Below are 21,534 nucleotides of genomic sequence, written 5' to 3'. Positions count from 1 at the left end.
CCTCTAACTGTGCCCCAAACAACTTAGAATTAATGGGAAGTGTGCTGGCAGGTGGTTCTCAAGCTTCCTTGATGGTAGAATAGAGAAACTAGATATCCTTTTTTAATATTTAAAAACATCTTCAAATAATTATTACAGTAACAACGATTAGACTATAAAACGAACTCATTACCCCACTATCTCACAAATCAGTTCTGCCCATTTATCCATACTTTTTCAATTCTTGTCCACATGCAAATATATTTTAAAATGGGTACCACAAGTAAATGTATTGTTCTTTTCCTGCTTTACATTATAAGCATCTTCCCCGCTGCTAACCAAAACACAGTTCATATCAGACACATAAAGCAGACTAAGCGTCCCAGAAAACAGGGACAATCAAGTAAAAAATGGCTTATTAATTCCCTGGAATATTATTTTGCATCTTTTGTTACAATACCAATTTTTTATTCTTCTCAGCAACAACTCTCCTCTATTTATCCTATTGAAGTAGCATGTTCATTTATTTCTTTTTTGAAGGAGGTAACACAGCTGGATCATCTCTCAACAACTCACCTACTTAATGTTTCCTTTTCAGATTTTAGCATTTAAGGCTTGGTCAAGAATGCTCCCAGGTCAACTAACTTTTGTAGGAATTTGTGGAAAGGAGAAAATCTGACATATTTGTGTACTAAAATAAAATTTGTGGGTTTTTTTCCCCCTTTAGGACCGTTTCTCTAGGGCACAAAAGGGTGGTAACAGGATTGAAAGCTTTTCCACATAGATTACATCTGTACAGCTTCTCTCCAGAAGGAGTCCTCCAATGCAAAATAAAGCTATTGCTCTTTGTGAAGAATTTTCCATATTCACTATGTTAGTAAGTATTTTCTGTAAGATGGTTTGTCTGGTATCTAATAAGGGTAGAGCTACTGACAAGTGCTGTCCCACACTGATGACACGTTAAGATTTGCTCTCCAGTGTGAGCTATTTGATGTACTATAAATGGAGAGTTCTGGCTGAAGACAACTCCACACTGATTACATTTATAGGTCTCTTCTCCAGTATGAATCCTCTGGTGCTTAATAAGGTCATTCTTCCGAATGAAGGCTTTTCCACACTGACAACATTCATATGGTTTCTCCCCAGTATGAATTCTCTGATGCACAATGAGGGCAGAACTCTGGCTGAAGGATTTTCCACAAGCACGGCATTCATATGGCTTCTCTCTGGTATGGGTTCTCTGATGTGAATAAAGGTGAGAGCTTCGACTAAAGCATTTTCCACAGTCTTTACATTCGAAGGGTTTTAGTCCAGTGTGGGTTCTGTGATGTACAACGAGGTGAGATCTTTGGCTGTAAGACTTCCCACATTCATTACATTCATAGGGCCTCACTCTGACATGAGTTCTTTGATGCAGAATGAGATGTGTGTTCTGTCTGAAAGATTTCCCACATTCAGGACATTCATAAGGTTTCTCTCCAGTATGGGTTCTCTGATGCCTAATAAGCCTGGAGCTATGAACAAAAGATTTCCCGCACTGATTACATGTGTACAGTTTGTCTCCTGTATGAGTTCTCTGATGGGTAACAAGGTGAGAGAACCAGCTGAAGGATTTTCCACATTCTTTACATTCATAGGGTTCTTCACCAGTATGAGTCTTTTGATGTCCAATGAGATGAGAACTCCGGCTGAAAGATTTTCCACATTCTTTACATTCATAGGGCTTTTCTCCGGTATGAATAAGCCGGTGCCTGGTAAGATTAGAGCGCCAGCTGAAGAACTTTCCACATTCCTTACATTCATAGGGTTTCTCTCTGTGTATACCCTTTGATATACCAAGGGATGTACCGTGAGTAAGAGAGCTATCATTATCGGGGCATTTGTAGGATTTATCTACCGTTTGAGTTCTTGAAAATTGAATAAGGTGAATGTTTTGACAGAAGGTTTGACCACAGTCCTTACTATTATTTGAATAGCTCTCCTCATGACCACTAAAAACTAAATCATGTTTTAAACTTTTGGTACATGAGTCATGTTTATGGAAATACTCTCTCAGGATTAGCTGAGCAGGAAGAAGACAGTTCCCCCCATATTTACCATTTTCACAGACTCTCTCCTGAGTAAGTACTTTCTTTTGGGTGAATGCCACTTGCCTCAAATGTCTCTCCTGGCTTTCTTGATACTTGTCCAATTGGTCTTCACATCTCCAGACTTCTTCTAATGACAAACACCAGAGATCATTCTTTGCCATTCCTTCCATTTTAATGTCACAGGACTGTTTATCTTTAGAAATGCTCTTACTGGAAACTGATGATTTAATTTCACCTGCAGTCTCCAAATCTGAAAGAAAAGAAAAAGCTTTGCATAACTAAAAAAAGTATTAAGGTCAGAATGGTGGGATGTACGTGGAGACAAAGCATGTAAGCTGTGCAGCGTTGCTTTCCAGTATAGTTTTGTAACCTCAGTGGAGAAAGAGAAATGGAGGAACAGAGCAGTAAGCAGGAAATGCGTCAGGTATGTGGTACATAAAAGACATAAAAGGAGCAAAGAGAGTAAAGCCACAGGACTGGGCATGACGCATGGGATCAGGATATGCAGGGTAGTGTGGCAATAAGGGAAGCCCATAGAAAGGACTTCACCCCCTTATCTAATCCCAGCACTACTCAGACAAGAACCTAAAGTGTCTACTTGTTGCCAGGCCCTTCCCCTGATATGCATTCTTCACACTACTGCCAAGGCAATATTCCTAAACCATGAATGCAGCCACATGTCAGGCAATGCCTTTTATCTACATCACCAAAGCACTACAGAGTCATGCCCAGATGACGGACACAACAAACCTCTCAGAATGGCCATGTGACGGGCTGGAAGAGCAGGAGCACGGAAGTCACCCAGATACAGGTTCTAATGTAAGCTGTACCACCACTACTGGTTAACTCGAACAAGCTGTTAGACTTTTCAAAAATCATTTTGCTTATCTGTAATCTAAGGATGACAGTATTTGTCATGTAAGATTATTGTAAGTATTATATAAGGTGTGAGCTCATCACAGTCTCTGACACATGTATGGTCAAAGTGATACCATTTATGGTAATTACTATTCCTATCTCCTATTTTGAGTACTTTGTTCTGAGACATCAAGACTTAACAACTGACAGGGCTAGCACCACAAGACACTAACTCAGAACATGCATGCTAACTTATATTCTCCTGAACTTTTTGCCCTTCTGCTTATACCCACAGATATTACTGCAAATTAGTCTCCCTTCTAAGAGTCGACGTTTGTTTTTCAACGCCTTTCAGGTAGAATGTTTAGTTCTGAACCAAGGAAAAACTCCACTGTTTACCACCTCTCCCTACAGTGGGGTGATAGTCTACTCTTACCTGGTGTATGGGTTGCATTTTGTCTCCCAAAGAAAGTATGTTGAAGTCCTAACCCCCAATATTTCAGAATGTGACTGTATTTGGAAATGGGATCATTGCAGATATAATCAGATGAAGGGTGGGCCCCAATACAATACAACTGGTGTTCTCGTAGGAAGAGGAGAGGAGACACAGAGAAAGACACACAGGAAAATGCCTCGTGAAGATGAAGGCTGACTGGAGTGACGCATTTACAAGCTAGAACAGCTGGGGCCACCAAAGCTGGAGGAGGCAGGAAGGATCCTCTGCCAGACTCCAGAGGGAGCACGGCCACGCGACACCTCCATTCAGAATCTGGCCTCTACAACTGCGAGACGAGAGGTTCTGTTGTTTTAAGCCACCGAGCCCGAGGAACTTTGTTTTGGCCCAAGAAACTAACACACAGGGTGAACAGCCCCTGCCAGGCTTCTAACTGCTTTCTTTGTACAACCCAACCCCTACCAGTCCTATCTTCATTTACAACTTTGTTAGATACTCATTTCTTCCCCAGCCTTATTCATTTTTCTTTTTATTGTAGTAAAATACACATAACATAAAGTTTACCATGTTATCCATTTTTAAGTGTTTGGTTCAGTGGCATTAAGTACATTGACATTATCATGCAGCCATCACCACCATCCATCTCCAGAACCCTTTTCATCTTGTAAAACTGAAACCCTATACCTAGTCAACAGTAATTCCCCATTCTTCCTTCAACTTAGCCCCTGGCAACCACCATTCTACTTTCTGTCTTTATGATTCTGACAACTTTAAGTACCTCATATAATTGGAATCATGCACTATTTGTCCTTTTGTGACTGCCTTATTTCACTTAGCATATCTTCAAAGTTCATCCATGTTGTAGCATATTGTAGAATTTCCTTCCTTTTTAAGGCTGAATAATATGCCACTGTATGTATATACTGCCACCTTGATGATTTTTTATAGGAAATACACCATCGTCTCCCATCAGAATCCCATCGTAGAAGATTTTCAAACTACAAATGCCAACTGAAAACTTCTAAAATGAACATGCGTGATGAGAACTGGAGGCTGAGCACTGACAGAGAAAAACTCGGAGCGGAGTGTTTGAATACATGAATGGGGTGCTTCTCTTTATCAAAATCCTAAAAATCTCCCATGTATTATGTAACATACCCACTCAAGCAAATTATCTTCAAAATCTGTAGCATCCATGAATTTTTAAAGCCATCACTCATTATAATTTTCACTTTGATAATGAAGTTCACATACCTGTGTAGCTTCCCTTAAATTTCACGTGTTTAAGCACAGGAAGTTTCAGTATTTCTTTTGACAACAAAGTCTTAATAAAAATCTAAACTGCTGCATCTAGTCAGTTACTTTTGGATACTTTCCAACAAACATCCAGGAAAGCTTGCTAAATGAACAAACACATGAATGGAAAAAATAAAGCAAGTAATAAAAAAATGAAAGAAAAGAGAGAACAATCTTCCCTCCCATGGCCCCAAAGCACTGACTGATCAAGCTCTTTACAGAGAATTGAAAATCATAAAAGGTTTCACAGAGAAAGGTCTTGAGGTGCCAATTACCAGACAACTAAGACTCTGACAGATCTTATTTACATCATACTCAAAGCCTGAGATGCAGGGAAATGCCTGATGCACATGGACTTTGGGCCCCAGACAGAAACAACTGTAGGTTGCTACAACCTGCCTAGAGTACACTGGACTTGGGAAGCCATGTGTCTGGCCGAGCCCACCCGGAGTCAGTCACTGGCCAGCGCCCCGCTGTGCTGCACCATGCCAAGGAGGCTACTGCAGTATGCCTCAGACAGCAAGCTCAAGATGGCTGAGGAGAGAGAAGTCAAGAATTGAGCTTGGAAACAAAGGTCAGGGAAAAGATGTCTTAGAGAGACTAAAGGAGGAGAAACGTGAAAGACTACTTTCTACTTCTTAACCTAGAAGGCTGGGTTTTTTTATACACAGGGAAGTTGGGAAAAGAATGATGTTAGGACATTTTAGAGATATTAAGATTAAAGTGAAATAGGTATAAATTGAAAAAACATGAAATAAAGAGCTATGTATGGTTAGAAAACAGGCATTTTTGAGCAGCAATTCTGGAAGGGAAGAAGGGTTAAGCCAACAGGAGCTGGTGAGCCCTCTGGGGCAGTTTTCCAACTGGCCGAAAACACCGGAGAGGGGCAGCATGGAGACTCACCGCAGAGCTTACCAAACAGGCAGAACTGAGGCTGTGGGAAGGCACCACGTGAAAGCGAAAGGACAGGCAAAGACCAAAGAAACGATTCTATGAAAAATGAGAGAACGGGGATGCTAGAGTTAGAGCTAACAACCAGGACAGCAATATGGACAGGGCTGAACCCAAGCACATCAAGAGAAAGATAATTTCAACGAAGCGGAAAAACAGCCTTGTCTCTGAATGCAGATGAAGTGTGAGCAGATCGGAGAAAGAAGATTCACAAGGGGGAAACAGCAGGTAAATAAACTCAGTCTTCTTGGAAATGAGGACTAGTGACCACCATCTGCCAGGATTCTAGCCCCTGACAGGTCATCTGGAAACTGCCTGCAACACCTCCTGTCTGATCCTCACCTGGATGGGTCTCCTGGTGGATCCCTCTCTCTGCCAGCCACGGCTCTTGCCCTTTCTCCAACCGGAGGATCACATCTGGCTTGGGAAGCTGATGCCCTGTTCACAGGGAGAGATCAAGAATTCGGCAAAGGTTGGGGAATCTGGGCTGGACACAAAAAAACACCCCAGTTGAACCCTTCATAGTCCTGGGGGCACTCTGCACAGTAGACAAGGTGAGGCTCCAGAGGCAGCAAAATATGCATTTTTAAAAATCTGACCAATCAAAATAATTTTTTGCACTAAAGCAGAAGGAGTACAAAAACACTGATCTATGCCTTAAAGAAATTAGGTCCCTGACCCCAAGGTCACACTCTGATATATGCTTCAGGGTTTCCATACCTTTCAATCAACGAAGAACCAAAATCGTCCCAGGGAGTACATCTCCACACACAGAGGTTAGTCTTACCCAAGGAAACCAGGTTCTCATAGTTCTCCAGCATCACATCTTTGTACATGATCTGCTGAGCAGCGTTCAGTAGCTTCCACTCCTCCCTGTTGAAGTTCACAAGTATATCCTTGAAGGTCACCAGTGTCTACAACATGAAAAAAACCTATATTAAGCCAGATGTATCTCCTTGCCCTCCCTTTCCTAAACACTGACAGAGAGAGAGATTAGGTGGATAGCACTGGAGTAGGGAAAGAGGATGGAGCAGAATCATGCTAGGAGCATTTAGCATTTATTTTGGATTTGGGTTAATTCCTAAAAGGAATGGCTATCAGGTACAGGTACCTACTGTACAAAAACCAGTTCCATGTTATGCTTTAGGTTTAGAAACTGTCAGAAGCACTTTTTTCCCCCCTAAGGAAGATTAGCCCTGAGCTAACATCTGTGCCAATCTTCCTCTATTTTTCGTATGTGGGATGCCTCCACAGCGTGGTTGCTGAGTGGAGAAGGTCTGCGCCTCAGATCCAAACCTGCGAACCTGGGCCACTGAAGCGGAACGCGTGGAATTTTAACCACTTGTCCACAGGGCCAGCCCTACAAGCACTTTTATTTAACTCAAGTTTGTTATAAACAGTTATAGCAAGGAAAATCAGACACCAAAAGTCAATCTACATTTCTATTACGTGAAATAAAAAACCTAATTCAACGCATGAAAAGAGGAGAAAACAGTCTTGAGTTCAAGAACAACCTAATACTTAAGAGACCAAGCTAGCCATGTTTGTGGCCAAAATAATTATCCAAAACATTCTTCCTAAACATTGGTAGGCATCAAGAAAACGGAGAAGAGATTTTATTTTAATAACAGCAAAACAATTTCACAAAGAATAGATACAGAAGCAAGGCCTTTAGCCATATCAAAAAGAAATATTAATTACACATAGAAAAAAAAAAAACTTGAACAACTGAGGATTTCTCATCAAAGACCATGAAGGTCAAAACACAGCGAATGCTTTTTAAGAAAACAAAAAGAACTGAAAGAAAAGAACTGTCAAGCCAGAATTTCTATATAAAGTGAAAATATCTTTGAGGAATTATACAAAATACATTCTTAAATGAAGTAAAGTTAACAGAACTGGTTACTAGCAGAGCCGTTCTAGAAGACGTGCTAAAGGTAGCTCTTGAGGTAGACGGGAAATGATGCCAGAGAGAAACTTTAAATCTCTGGAGTGAAGGATGAGCAACAAAAACAGCAATATTTGGGTAAATAGACCAATTCTATTAAATCCTCCAAAATATGTAGGACAATTGAAAGCACAAACTACAACACGTTCTGGTGGGGTTTTCAGTACAAGCAGAGGTGACATGCGAGGGACCCTCCAGGGGAAGCAGCTGAAGGAGGTGTGAGGAGCCCAGTCTCCACCTGGACGCTCCCAGGTCATGCTGGTCCCAGAGGTTCCCTTCTCAGCCGAGACCTTCCTGCTGTGGCTGCAGCTGCCCCTCGATAATGACGTAAGTTGTCCCTGAGCTCCTTCAAAGAGCACGCCTCATGGAGGAATTAACACAGCCTGCACCACAGCCAGGACAACTGGGACCAGAGAAACCCTCCAGGGGCACCAGCACTCCCAGTTCTCACACCATCCTTGGGGGAGGAAGCCCGCTGTGAGCTCAATTCCGTAGCGTGGATGCAAGAGTATTCCATCAGAGTCCTTCTAGCGCCTGACTTGACTCCCACCCATGTTACTGTTAAACTTGTGTTTCTTTTATATGAAAGGAAATAAACCTACAACTACAAATAAAGAAACAGGACAGTGCTGGTCTCCTGGAGAAGTGTATCCTGAGTTACAATTTCTGAAGTTCCTACGCAAAAGAACTTCAGAGCTTAAGCAATAAGGGATTCTCAGTTGGAAAACAAAGAAAAAAGAAGGAAGCCCAACTTACGTGGGACTGGGCAGTGGGTAACTCGGCTTCCATGCCCTCCTTGCTCTCAGTAACACTTTCTTGTTAATGCAAGATCCTGGGAAGGCAAGCTGAGGAGAAGAAAGAAATGTGAGGACAGTTTGCTGCGACTCAGAGGTGCCATAAATCATGAGCTTAGACCGCCTCGCACCAGCGGGGTATGACACGAACACCCACAGCACAGAGAGGAGTATCAGATGTTCCAAAAACACATCTACAGTGCCTGAAATTCCCAGCAGTAGGAAGACAAGAGCTAGATAGACTGCATTTCCCCCTTAATCTCTAGAGTTTCATGCTAAATTTCATTTGGAATCAAAATGAATACAAATCCTTTTCTGAGGAAAACAAAAACCACAAAACCTGACCCAATATAACAGTCTCAATTTACAAATAAGAAAACAAGTGTTTTCTCCAGCTAATCACAGAAGGGAAGTCAGAAATTTGAAGCACAAGAAAAATGTGATGTGCCACTACTGGCCTGAAGGTGGAAGGTGCCATGTGGCAAGGAACATGGGCAGTCGGTGAGAGCTAAGAGCAGCACCCAGCCGACAGCCAGCAAGGAGACGGGGCCCAGGGGCCTATCGCCACAGGAACCGACTTCTGCCAACAGTTAGAGTGAGCTTGGAAGTGGACTCTCCCTGGAACCTCCAGGTGAGAAGTTGGGCCAGCCAACACCTTGCCATCAGCTGCTGGGTATCTGAGCAGAAAACCCAGCCACACTGTGTCAGACTTCCACCCTCAGAACTGGCAGCTAACAAGTGGTGCTGTTTGAAGCTGCTAAGTTTGTGGTAACTTGCTACTCAGTAACAGAAAACTAACACATGGGCAATTATCTTTTAAAGATATTTAAATGTTAAGGACAAATGCTCTATATTTACCTATGTAGTTACCGTTGCCAATGCTTTTGGTAGATTCAAATTTCCAATTGGTTTCATTTCCCTTCCCCCTGAAGGATATCTTCTAACATTTCTTGTACTATGGTAATAATTCTGCTGGTAACAGATTGTTTCAGCTTTTTTATGTCAGACAGTGTCTTTATTTTGCCTTTGTTTGTTTAAGTTTTATTGAGATATAACTCACCATACAATTAACCTAAAGTGTACAATTCGATGGTTTTTGGTATATTACATTATTAATCTTTAAATTTCGGTAAAAATATATGTAAGAAAATTTACCATTTTAACCAATGCTAAGTGTACATTTCCATGGCATTAATTACATTCAAAATGTTGTGCAACCATCAATACTAACTTCAAAACTTTTTCATCACCCTAAACAGAAACACTCAAATAAGCAATAACTTCCTATTCCTCCCTCCCCTCAAACTCTGATAACCTGTAATTTAATTTCTATCTCTACAAATTTGACTGTGCTAGATATTTCATATAAGTGGAATCATATAATATTTGTTCTTTTCTGTCTAGCTTATTCCATTTAGCATGTTTTCAAGGTTCATCCACGTTGTAGTGTGTATCAGAACTTCATTACTTTTAATGGCTGAATAATATTCCATTGTACAGCTAGACCACATCTTGTTTAACCATTCATCTGTTGATGAACATGTGGGCTGTTTCCACCTATTGGCTGCTGTAAATAATGCTGCAATGAACACTGGCACACAAATATCTGCTCCAGTCCCTGTGTTCAATTCCCTTGGGTACCCACCAAGGAAATTGCCGAGTCATATGGCAAGTTTATGTTTAGCGTTTTGAGGACCCACTAAACTGTTTTCCACAGCAGCTGCCGCATTTTACATTCACACCAGCAATATACAAGGGTTGCAGTTTCCCCTTGTGCTTGCCAACACTGGTTATTCCATTTTTTAAATTATTACAGCAATCCTAGTAGGTGTGAAGTGATATTTGATTATGGTTTTAATTTGCATTATTTTCATGCGCTTATTGGACATTTGTATGTCTTTGGAGAAATGTCTGTTCAAGTCCTTTGCCGATTTTTTTTTTTAAGATTTTATTTTTTTCCTTTTTCTCCCCAAAGGCCCCGGGTACATAGTTGTATATTCTTCATTGTGGGTCCTTCTAGTTGTGGTATGTGGGACGCTGCCTCAGCATGGTTTGATGAACAGTGCCATGTCCGCGCCCAGGATTCGAACCAACGAAACACTGGGCCACCTGCAGCAGAGCGCGCGAACTTAACCACTCGGCCACAGGGCCAGCCCCCCTTTGCCGATTTTTAAATTGGGTCATTTGTCTTTTTGTTGTTGAGCTGTAGTTCTTTACATATTCTGGATATTAAACCCTTATCAGCTATACGATTTCCTAATATTTCCCCCATTCCGTAGGTTGTCTTACCTTTGTTGTTGAAAGATATTTTTGCTGACTATAGAATTCTAAGTAGACATTTTTCCTTTTAGTGTTTTATATATAGATTTAGCTCCCCTCCCAATGATCTGGGAATTAGAAGCGTTTTCCAGTCTGGCTAGCAGTAACAAGGAATATTCCCCATGTGAACGTCAAATACAATTCCCTCCATCCTTAGACGATTCTTTCCCTGGCCTTGGGTGGTTCCGTCACACACATGCTGAGCTACACTGATGACTGGAGGGAGACCCTCTGCAGACCTCTCCTCTTGGTACTCTGTCCCGTGAAGTGCAGCTGCTCTGCCCTCCCAGAGTCTCAGCTGCAGATCCTTGACTCAAGCAGTCTGCCGGACTTCACCTCAGTGTCCCCTCTGCTGTTTCCTAACCTGGAAACTCTCTCGAAGCAATAACCTGGGGCAACCACAGGGCTTACCTCGTTGGTTCTCCATCTCTCAGGGATGACTGGCCTTTGTGGTCTGACATGCAGCGTCTTGAAATGATTGGTTCATGTATTTTGTCTGTCTTTTTGTTGTTGATGTTGTTTGGGCAAGAGGCTAAATCCACTCCCTATTACTGCATTTTGGCCAGAAGCAGAAGTCTATAAGCATTGCACTTTTAATTTGTTTTAAATTTAGATAGTATTTTTAATTTCCACTTTTTAAATACTGGGTTTGAATATTTCCCATGTTTCTATTTATAGTTCTTTTGTATTTTGTTTTGTTTTCTTTCATATTGTTTGCCCCTTTTGTCTTCTGGAGATCTTAAGGATTTCCACTTCAATTCTAGGCACGCTTACATAAATAAAAGTACCGTAGCTTCTGGCTACCACACTGAAACGGTTCTCACCAGCCACATCTATTAGAGAGGGCATTGCTGGCCTCTCAACTGCTCTCGGATGCTCTTTATTTACTTTGCTTCCATCCTTACCTGGTTTTCCTCTGTATATCTTGGTACTTCTTAGTTTTCTCTAATGATTTAAAAAATTATGATTAGTTTAAATGTAGGTTTCCCTTTGTTGCATCCTCAGTCTCAGTCTCCATTTTCAGTGGCCCCCGGGCACTTCCAGGACACAGAGCATATCTATTTACTTTATCCCCACCGTCTGCCTATCCCATGGCACCATGGCATGACACAACAGGGCTAAGAGTTTTGGCTAGAATTAATAGACCACTGTCTTCTATCCCCCTCTCTTTCCCTAAATTCAAGTGCATATTTCCACCCGTGGTTAACAGGACGGATTCTGCCGCCAGACTGCCTGGGTTCAAGCCCCTGCTCCGTTACTTCCTAGGCGGTTTCCTAGCCTCTCAGTATCTCAGTCTCTTCTTCTTTACAATGGGGATAAAACAGCGCCCACCTCATAGGGTTATCACAAGAATTAAATGAGTCAATATTTGTAAAGCACACGCAACAGTGCCTGACACCTGGTAAGGATTATTTGTTAATTTAAAAAATAAATGACATCTAGGGACCCAGTAACATGTCCTCTTAACATCTAATCATTTACCACAACCTGGAAATGTCTCTCCCATCCATCTCTTCCTCTAGATTCCTACTGCCACGGCCTCGGTTTTGGCCCTCACTGCCTTTGATCTCTCCTACTCCAGTGAGTGGCCACATCAGTGTCATTTCTATAAAACACAAAAGTTTCACTCCTTGATTAAAATTCTGTTGGTCTCACAGTACTTACAGGAACATGGACCAAGTCCTCAGCATGGATTTAGGATCCTTTTCTACCTCACTCGTCCTAAATGTTCCATCAAACTACCACACTTTTCCCTAGAACCAGGCTAAACCACTTGAACTGCCCTAACATGTTTCCATATGCTATTCCTATGCCAGGAATGCTCTTCCCTTTCTTGCCTCTTAGCAAAACTCTATCCACCCTCAAGATCAAACATCATCCCTTTTGGTGTCATTCCCGGGACAAATTCCCCAGGAAGTTTTAGTGTTTCTTCCTGTTTACTCCCACTGTCCCTAATGCAAGCAACACGGACTAAACAAAAGTGCAGCGAGAGACTCACCGCTAGCTGACCAAGGGGTCATGTCCACACGGAGTGAGGTCTCCAATACCAGGCACTTCCTTAGCGCTTTGCAACCCTTTCCCCAGCAACATGAGTAAGGATCAGTTATAAACTGTACCTGACAAAGGCAGTGAACATACTAGATATGGGAATTAAGATACAGATGTGGATGCTATATGTACTTTGTATGGATATTATTAGAAAAACACGAGATTTATTTTAAAGAGTAAGGATGCCATAGTTAGCAGGATAGAAAGGTGGAATGAGTGCACATGGTTCCTGTATTCATTGTTTTTTGCACCAGACATTAACTGAGTGTTTACAATATGCCAAGTCTTATTCTAGGGGCCGAGAATACAGCAGTGGCTGTTCAGATAAGCCCTGCCCTCACGGAGCTTACTTTTCAATGTCAGATGAGTAAAGGTTGAAATAAGCAGGGATGTTTAGCCTGTGCAAGAAATTACTTAAGGGCCAGCCCCATGGCCAAGTGGTTAAGTTCATGCACTCTGCTTTGGTGGCCCAGGGCTTCGCCAGTTTGGATCCTGGGCACAGACATGGCACTGCTTGTCAGGTCATACTGAGGTAGCGTCCTACATGCCACAACTAGAAGGACTCACAAGTAAAACATACAACTATGTACTGGGGGGATTTGGGGAGAAAAAGCAAAAAAAAAAAAAAAAGAAGATTGGCAACAGTTGTTAGCTCGGGTGCCAATCTTTAAAAAAAAAAAAATTACTTGAGAGAAACAAGAGAATGGTCTTCACACATGTACAAGTCCTGTAGAACAGGGATAATATTTATTCTGAGTTGTTCCAGAGGGCAGAATTAGGAGAAATGGTAGAGTCACAAAGAAATTAATTACAAGTCAATATAATAAGACAATGTTAATCAAATGACATCCACACATAGAACAGGCTGCCTAAGGAGGCAGGCAATTTCTGATCACTAATAAATTTTCAATAGGATCTTATTAAAAAAAAAAAAACTATAGTACAGTTGCCAGTTTACACGGATATCTAAGGTCCGTTCCAACGACTTTCCTGTTTCATGATTTAAAATACAAATAGCTTGCAATTAGTCTCACTTCATCCTAACTTCCCTTAACCTCCACTTCTAGGTAACTTACTCAAACCTTTATCTAAACCAGTGGTTTTCAAACCTGACTGCATACTGGAATTGCCAGGTAGATTTATAAATTATTGAGACCTGGGTCCCATGCCACCCTTCCCCACTAGGAGATTCTGGTTTAACTGTCTGGGCCGGGGCCAGGCTTTTTTTTAAATAGCTCCCTAGGTGATTCTAATGTGCAGCCAAGGTTGAGAACCACTGATCTAAGCCATTATTTAATCTATTTAATTGTCAATTTCTACAATTTCTGGGGGTAATCAGATCTTTTAATCAGTCACCAGATACACACAGGATCTTTTTATGCAACTGGCCAAAAGTGACTTCTCTAAAGCAAAAGCAGTCATTTCCAGGGCAGGGATCCTGAGATGAGTTTTATTTCTTCTTAAGGAAACAGCTGGTAAGTTGTAACTTGATGGTAACTATCTTGATGTTATAGATCTGGATCTTCTGTTGTTTTAATAAATCGTTACTGAACACTTACTGTGTGCCTGGCTCTGTACTAGGCCCAGGGGGTAAAAACGTGAACAGAGTATTTCTCCCTGTCCTCAAGCAGCTGAGTCTAGTTGGAGAAACTGAAAATGGACACCTACTGTGCAGGATGACTGCTGCTATGATAACAGCACGCCCAAGGGGTCGTGGAGCACAGAAGATGGCCCGCACCCCAACCTGGTGGTTTCAAGGCTAGTCCAGTCCAGAGCTGGTTAGGCAGCTATGGAGGGTGGGCAACCGTGTGAACAAAGGCCAACCCCAAGACAACGGTGTGTAGGGAGAGAAAGCTCAGTGCAGCTGGTGCATATGGTCAACGGCAGGCAGCAGCCAGAAAGGAGGCCAGAGGCATGCCTAGGTCACAGAGGGCCCAGAATGCCATTCTCAGAAATGCTGACTTTTTCCTACATCTAAGCCAGGGAACGATCCTAGATTTGCATCTTAAAAATGCCTTCTCTGCATTTGGGGTAGTTGTGTGATGGACCAGGCGAAGACATAACAGCAGCAAAGAGACCAGGCAGGAGGCTAACACTGTAATCCAGAAGACGGCACACAAAACAGAATCGGTGAGGGTAGGAATGGAGAGCAGGTACCTTCTGGAGAGATTGCTATGTCCTAGAACTCGACTGGATGTGGTGTGAAGACGGCACGAGGGGTAAAGATGACTCCCAAGTTTCTGGATGACTGAATAAACAATAATGTATCAGTTGGAGCAGGTACTAGAGGGGTGATGCGGTTAGTTTTGAACATGAGAGGGTCAGAGAAGGGACATTTGGAAGCACATATTTAGATGTGAGGGTTATCCAGCTGTATCATCTGCCCTCTATATTTCTGTTTTATCTGTATCTCCCCAAACTGCTTGGCTATATTCTCAAACAGGACTTCTTGAGAAGCAGGAAATGGTCTTTTGTCACAGATTTGAGTGTGACTATGAGATACAGGTGACATACGCAGATGGATAGAGTAGTCTAAGGGAGACCACAGATTCCTGCCAACAATCCTAGGACACGGTTCCTGTAAAGCCCATTAAGAAACGGTAAGATTTAATAAAGCTGGCTGATAAAGGAGATAGACCCCAGGTTCTGGGGATTAGCACACAGTTCTCTTTGGGGAGCCACCGTTCTGCCGACCACCAGGGCAGAGATGGGCTGGAAGCAGCTTCAAGTAACAACAAGGAGGCTACGAAATTCACTATCTGAGGCACGAAAGCTTCCACAGCACAGCTCTGATTAGGTACTGAGTATACAGGCTCATGACCATCTACATTCTGGGCCCCGACAACTTTCAATCTGAATTCCTACTGTACTTGCCCCATGTTCTCTAAGCTTCACTTAAATGCCACCTTTTCTGAGAAGCCTTCCTGTTGTCCCAGAGAATCAATGGCTCCCTGGCCAGTAATCATGGAGCATTTGCCCATGCTCTAGTGTTTCAACACACTGCCCTACCCCACCACTACTTAGCTGTCCACTTCCCTTAGAGATAATGAAACACTTAAGAAATGGGATAGTCTCAATTTAAATCCCAGAAAAAGGCCAGCATAGTGCCTTGTACTTCATATTCGTTTACACTGGCATTTGTCAAATATTTAATGAGCAACCACAATAACTTGTCTGTTTCCCCAGGTGTCTGCCCTCAGGTCTGTTTGAATACCCAGTCCCTGAGGGCCAGCGCTCAGAGATATGCAAGACCTTGTCAGGGATGGCGTTTCACTCGAGCATACGGAATATACACTTCTTAATATAAGAGAACAGGATCTCTTCAGTTTCTGAATCAATTCATCAGTATTTGGCATCTGCAAAGGGCAAGGAATGATCAGCAAAAGGACCCAGCAGCCACAGGGTGAGAACTCTGGGGCTAGCAGAGATAGCAGAGACATATTTAAAGACGCAAAAGGCAAAGATCACGCATCTGTGAAAACTCAGCAAATGTATGCTTTAATTTTGTGCATTTCATTTAATGTAAAATTCTACATCAAAAGAAAAAGCTAAATAAGCATTGAATTCTACTTAGTAATGCATATGGATTCTGCAGTATCTAGAAAAAGTATACTGATGTCTGCAATTAACTTTGAAATGCAATGAAAAAAGATGGACTGATGAAGTCTGCAAGACAGAGGGACAATTTTAATGAAACAAGAGAGGAGTAGATTAGTTAGGCTATAGAGAAAAGTCAGTGTAGTGTTGAGGTGGTTTAAAAAGGGGTAGAAGAGTTGCGTTATCTATCTCCCAGACAGACAGTTAACCGCAATCAACATTTCTAACCAGACTAACATTTGTTAGCTAGCATTCTGGATGACATCCTGTGTTCCCTTTTACTTTCTATTTTTTTTTTTTTAACAGTATATTCTGCTATTAAGGTATACATAGAACTGAAATTCTTCACTTTCTCCATACACTTTAGATGGGAACTACAGTTTTTATGTTAACCTTATCTTTGACATTGATACTACATGTTACATGATACACATCATTTTGATTAATGTCAAGGAAAAATAAAAATATATTAATTAAATTTTTGAGCTGTCTCTGAAAAATAAAACTAGATTAAACGTATACACATCTCCACTTAATCTATTTGATAAAAAACACACACACACACACAACACTGAAGATCAGGAAGCTAGGAGCTAGAGATGTATAGCTTTTTTAAAAGACCACACACAAACCTGCTTGATCTTAAACACTGAAAATACTGATAAGATGCAATTTTGAGGAAAACCGCCAAAATAACTTTAATAGGAAGTAAAAAGCTTTCTTAAAAAATGAGTATCTTGAGACTACACCAAGAACTAGAAATCCATCCAGTCCTTTTGGCCATTGAACTTATTAAAGTAGACCTAGCTCATCACTGGTTCTAGCATACAACCTCTACAGTATCCACGAACAGAATCCAGTAGTATATATTTTTTAAAAACAGTATAATAACCACGTTAGATTTCTCCTAGGAACGTCAGACTTTTACTGCTAAGAAATTTCCTACTCTAATAAAAAAGAGCATGATCACTTCAGCAGAGAAGCCATATGCAAAATTTTAAACATCTAGTCCCAGTTGCGGGGGGGGGGGGGAATAAAGTAAGCAGGTGTCAACCAAAACGTGCAGCTTCACGAGGCAAAGGTAAAGTTTTAAAGAAAAGAGAGACTTTATTAAAAAGGTTTGCAAGTCGGGGAGGGACATCTCCCCTCGCAACCTGACGGTGAGGCCGCCTCCGTCGGGGGTGGCGTCGGGGGTGGCGGGGCTGAAGGGCACGGAGCGCCGCGGCCCGAGGCCAGGTCTCCCCGGCAGCCCTTCCTCGCCCCGCCACCCCCAGGCCGTGCTGCGCTCCGGCAGGGGTCAAGGTCAAACGCAGTTTCCTTATTTCCGTCCAAAGCTCAGCCCTGAGGGGGTCATGGTAACCGTCGCGTGGACTATGGCCTCGTTATCTCTTTCTCTTACCAAAAGAATAGAAGAAATCTTATTTTGCATCACCGAAAATATCTGGTCCAAAATCTCCCCCGCACCTTCAGACACTAGGGCATTGTCATCTTTCTCCGCAAGCGGGGCCGTCCGCTAGGAACGCTGCGACCTGAATTCAAGAAGTACCGCGCAAGGGCTAAAAATCACAGTTAGGAACAAAAATTATTTGTTGATGAAATCACTGTCTACCTAGAACGACAAGGCTACGCAACCGCAACATTACTAACAGGATCAAGACGCGTCTGACTACGAAGCAAAGACACAACACCCAGCACCTTCGTCTGTACCTGCAGTAAGCACCTAGAAGGTTCGATGGGGGAAGCAGTCCTTCACAATGGCAGCACCAACCGCAAATCAATGACGAGCCGTGCCTCCGGGACAGGTGGCTGGGCACACAGGCTGGGCGGCCCGGACCGCTCGGAGCCCACTCCCGGCCCTGCCCGCCGCCACCCCCTCGCACGCGCCGCGTTCGACCCCACGCGCTCGCGCGTCCTCCGCGTCCCCGCCCCCTCACGCACGCGTCCCGGCACCGACACGCGCACGCACGTCTCGAGCCCCTCCGCTGAGAATCGCAGCAGGGACGCGAAATCCAGAATCCCTCCGCGGGGCGAAGCGAGGCGGCGCAGGTGCTGCTGGGAAATGTAGTCCCGCCGCTCGAGTCGGAGTGGCTACAGAGCTCGCGGCTTCGGGGCCTTGGGCGCCGCCGCCCGCCCCGGCGCGCTCTTTTCCCTTCTCGCGGCGGCCCGGGAGCTTCGAGGCCGAGAAGCAGGTACCCGAGGACAGGGCGGCGCGTGGGGCGCGTGGCGGGGGAGGACACGTGGCGGGGAGGGCGGTGGGCGGCCCAGCCCTCACGCCGACCGGCGGTGATGGCGGGCAGAGGGGCGGCCGTGCGAGCGGCGGCGGCCCGGGACAGGCCCGAAGGCCGAGGCGGGTCCCGGAGGCGGCGGGTCCCGGAGGCTGCGGCTCCGCGGAGCCCGGCGAGTGCCCTCTGCCCCGCGGGAGCGGCCGCAGCGGGGCAGGGAGCAGGCGCCCGGACGAGCCCTCCGCTGTGGCCTGCGCCTGTCTGGAGGGCTGGGGCGGGGGCTGCGCCGCGGGCTGAGGCGCCGCCTCGCTGAGGCAACCGGAGTTTAGAGACTTGTATGCACCTTCTTTGGATCACGAGTTAAAGAAACTGCTGTGTTTGTTTGTTTTTTTTTTTTTATGAAACAAAACACTTAGGAGGGGCTGGTCCCGCGGCCCAGTGGTTACAGTGCCGCTCGCTCCACTTCGGGGGCGGGGCTCGCCGGTTCGGATCCCGGGCGCGGACCTGCGGCGCTCGGCTGCCGTGCCCTGGCGGCGTCCCACGTGTAAAGCGAGGGAGATTGGCACAAGTGTTGGCTCAGGGCCAGTCTTCTTCAGCCAAAAGAAAAATGAGATAGAAAAATTTGGACACTGCCTGAATATTTGATATTAAGGAATTACTGCTAATTTTGTTGGTGTGTTGATATTCTGGTTATGATTTTTGAAGAGTTCTTATTCACATGTAAATTTTGAAATATTTACAATATCATTCCTAGATATGCTTCAGAATAGTGATGGGTACAAGAGTGTTCATTACACTATTAACGTCAGAATAACAGCAATAGTTTTTTTGCTTTCAACCATTCTTGCATTCCTGGTTAAACCTTGCTTGAATGTGATATTATTACTTTAATGTACTGCTGTATTCAATTTACTAGTGTTTTCCTTAGGGATTTTTCAGTGTTCTGAATTAAGATTGCACTTTAATCTTTTTCCTTTGTACTCTCCTTGCAGCACCATTCTTTGTGATATACTGAGAAGATTTTACAAGTGTCACAAATAATATGGGAGGCACAGATTTTTTTTCTATATCCTATTCTGCAAAATAGTTTTTCACTTGAATGTTTTGGCCTTAAAATCTTTAGGAGTAGATATTTGACTTCTGATTCAACTTTTTTAATGGTAGTTGATTGATTTAGGTTCTGTAGCTTTTACTGAGTCAATTGTGGACACATTTTTCTAGAAAATTGTTAATCTTATCTGAATTTTCAAGTTTGTTGGCATAAAATTGTTCACACTATTCTGGTATAGTAATTTTTTGCTGACTTTTTAAATCACTGCTTTTTCGTGATGTTTTAAAATTGCTGTCATGATTGTAGCTATTTTTCCTTTTTTGGGTCTTTTATCTAGGCCACCGTCTCTTTTTTCTTTATTAGTCTTACTACATATGCATCTACAGTAATCTTTTCAAAGAAGCAGGTTTGGATTGTTTTTGTGATCTGTATTTTGCTTTTGTCTTATCTCTTTGTATTTTGGTTTTCTGTTAGAGTAACTTTTGCTCTCTATTTTTAAATTTTCTTTTACTTTGTTGCTGTTTTTCTATTTCTTGATTTGATTGCTTAGTTCATTTATTTTTTCTGTAGTTTATTCATGTCACCGAGCAAGGGCTCGCCTCCTGATGTGCACAGAAGCTGACACCAGTCTTTGAAAGAAGGACTTTATTGCACAGTCCAGGCTCTCAAATCTGCTTCACCCGTCCAAGGTAAGGGGTGAGGCTGAAGGGAGCAGGGAGGGCAGGCTGGTATGCGGAAGCACTGGCAGGGTGAGGCTCGATTGGCAGATCAAAATTTTCTCTTCTGTGCACGCTCCTGGCTGGCTCGCTGGCCCTGAAAAATAACCTTAACATCCTGTCGTTAAAATGGGGTCAGTTATGGGAGCTTACCAGGAAAAGCACAGTAAGCAAGGATGAAGTTGTTAATGCAGATTTAAGTCATTGCTTTCTCCATTGATAAAAGTTTCTGGAGATTTATAGTCATCCTTCTCTTCCTGGCACAGAGAGGAAGGCACTTACAAATGGAGATTTCTCTTATGTAGATGTAGGTTTCCCTTACAAAAGGGTAAGTTCTACTAGGTGTTCAGAGCTTTTCCTGTGTCTGTTGTTTTTTAATATTCAACAGTTGAAAATAGCCATGTCCCACAAATAATCCATAATCAATCTATAAATCAAAATTGGGGTGAGTTTATTATGAACCAGGTTTGAGGACTGTAGCCCAGGGCCTGCCTTCCCCAGGAAGGAGGGGCACCAAAGAAGTAAGCTGTACAGAGTGGTTGTGTACTATCTGGCAATAAAGAGCGTACTTCATGTACAATAGGAATGTCCCTTTCACAGTAGTCATGAGACTGCTTTGCTGGCACAGCAGGTCAGAGGTCACAAGGTGAGCACAGCAGGTCAGTAATTAATCTTTAGTTTTTAGGAAGAGATGCTCGTCCTTAAGGAATGCCGATATGGGCTAAGATACATCTTTATCTTTAAGGGCATCATTCTTGTCTTTGGACATCCTGAATGTTTAAAGCAGATGTACAGTGTGTGCTCCACAGGTCATGTCAGCTGTTCTGAAAAAACATGGTCAGGCTGAATTAGTTTTAAACCAGATCGCTTCCTCATATACTCCAATGTATCCTATCGTTTTTCATTTATTTATCAGCTATAGGGGAGGAAGACAATTCTTCTATCCTGTAAGTCCTTCTTCTTGGTCTAAGAATTAAATTGACATGAGACAGAATAACAGTAGAAAATTAAAAAAGTTTAATAACATATATACATGGGAGAGACCCGGGAAAACTGAGTAACTCGCCAAAATGGCCAAAGCCATCACCTTAAACACCATCTTCAGCTAAAGACAAGAGGATGCTGGTCGTTGTGGTTTAGGTCTTCAACGGGGAGGAAGACAGTTCACATGGAGAAAAGCAAATGTTTGCTGGGCCATGTATAGACAATG

General features: G+C 43.1%; 2 protein-coding genes across 10 annotated transcripts in view; one reads left to right on the top strand and one right to left on the bottom strand.

Annotated features, from left to right (window-relative positions):
• Positions 1–501: 501 nt before the first annotated feature.
• On the bottom strand, positions 502–18,369 carry ZNF10 (zinc finger protein 10). The gene is made up of 5 exons (XM_014727573.3): positions 18,043–18,369; positions 8,333–8,421; positions 6,416–6,542; positions 5,971–6,066; positions 502–2,319 (listed from the first exon to the last, which is right to left on the bottom strand). Exons 2-5 carry the CDS (start codon positions 8,363–8,365, stop codon positions 854–856), a joined length of 1,722 nt encoding a protein of 573 aa, XP_014583059.1. The 5' UTR covers positions 8,366–8,421; positions 18,043–18,369; the 3' UTR covers positions 502–853.
• Positions 18,254–21,534, top strand: part of ZNF891 (zinc finger protein 891) — a 30,835-nt gene continuing 27,554 nt past the window's right edge. For 8 of the 9 annotated variants that reach the window (XR_011420902.1, XR_011420901.1, XR_011420900.1 and 5 more), the window contains exons 1-2: positions 18,254–18,524; positions 20,179–20,297. The gene's annotated coding sequence lies outside the window, so the exon portion shown is untranslated. The remainder of the gene's footprint in view (positions 18,525–20,178; positions 20,298–21,534) is intronic. The other variant, XM_023648176.2, reaches the window with a different exon arrangement.

This window comes from Equus caballus, chromosome 8 (genome assembly GCF_041296265.1).
Source record: "Equus caballus isolate H_3958 breed thoroughbred chromosome 8, TB-T2T, whole genome shotgun sequence".
Classification (NCBI taxonomy): Eukaryota; Metazoa; Chordata; class Mammalia; order Perissodactyla; family Equidae; genus Equus; species Equus caballus.
The sequence above is the reverse complement of the archived record's forward strand: the minus strand, read 5'-3'. Positions and strand labels throughout refer to the sequence as shown.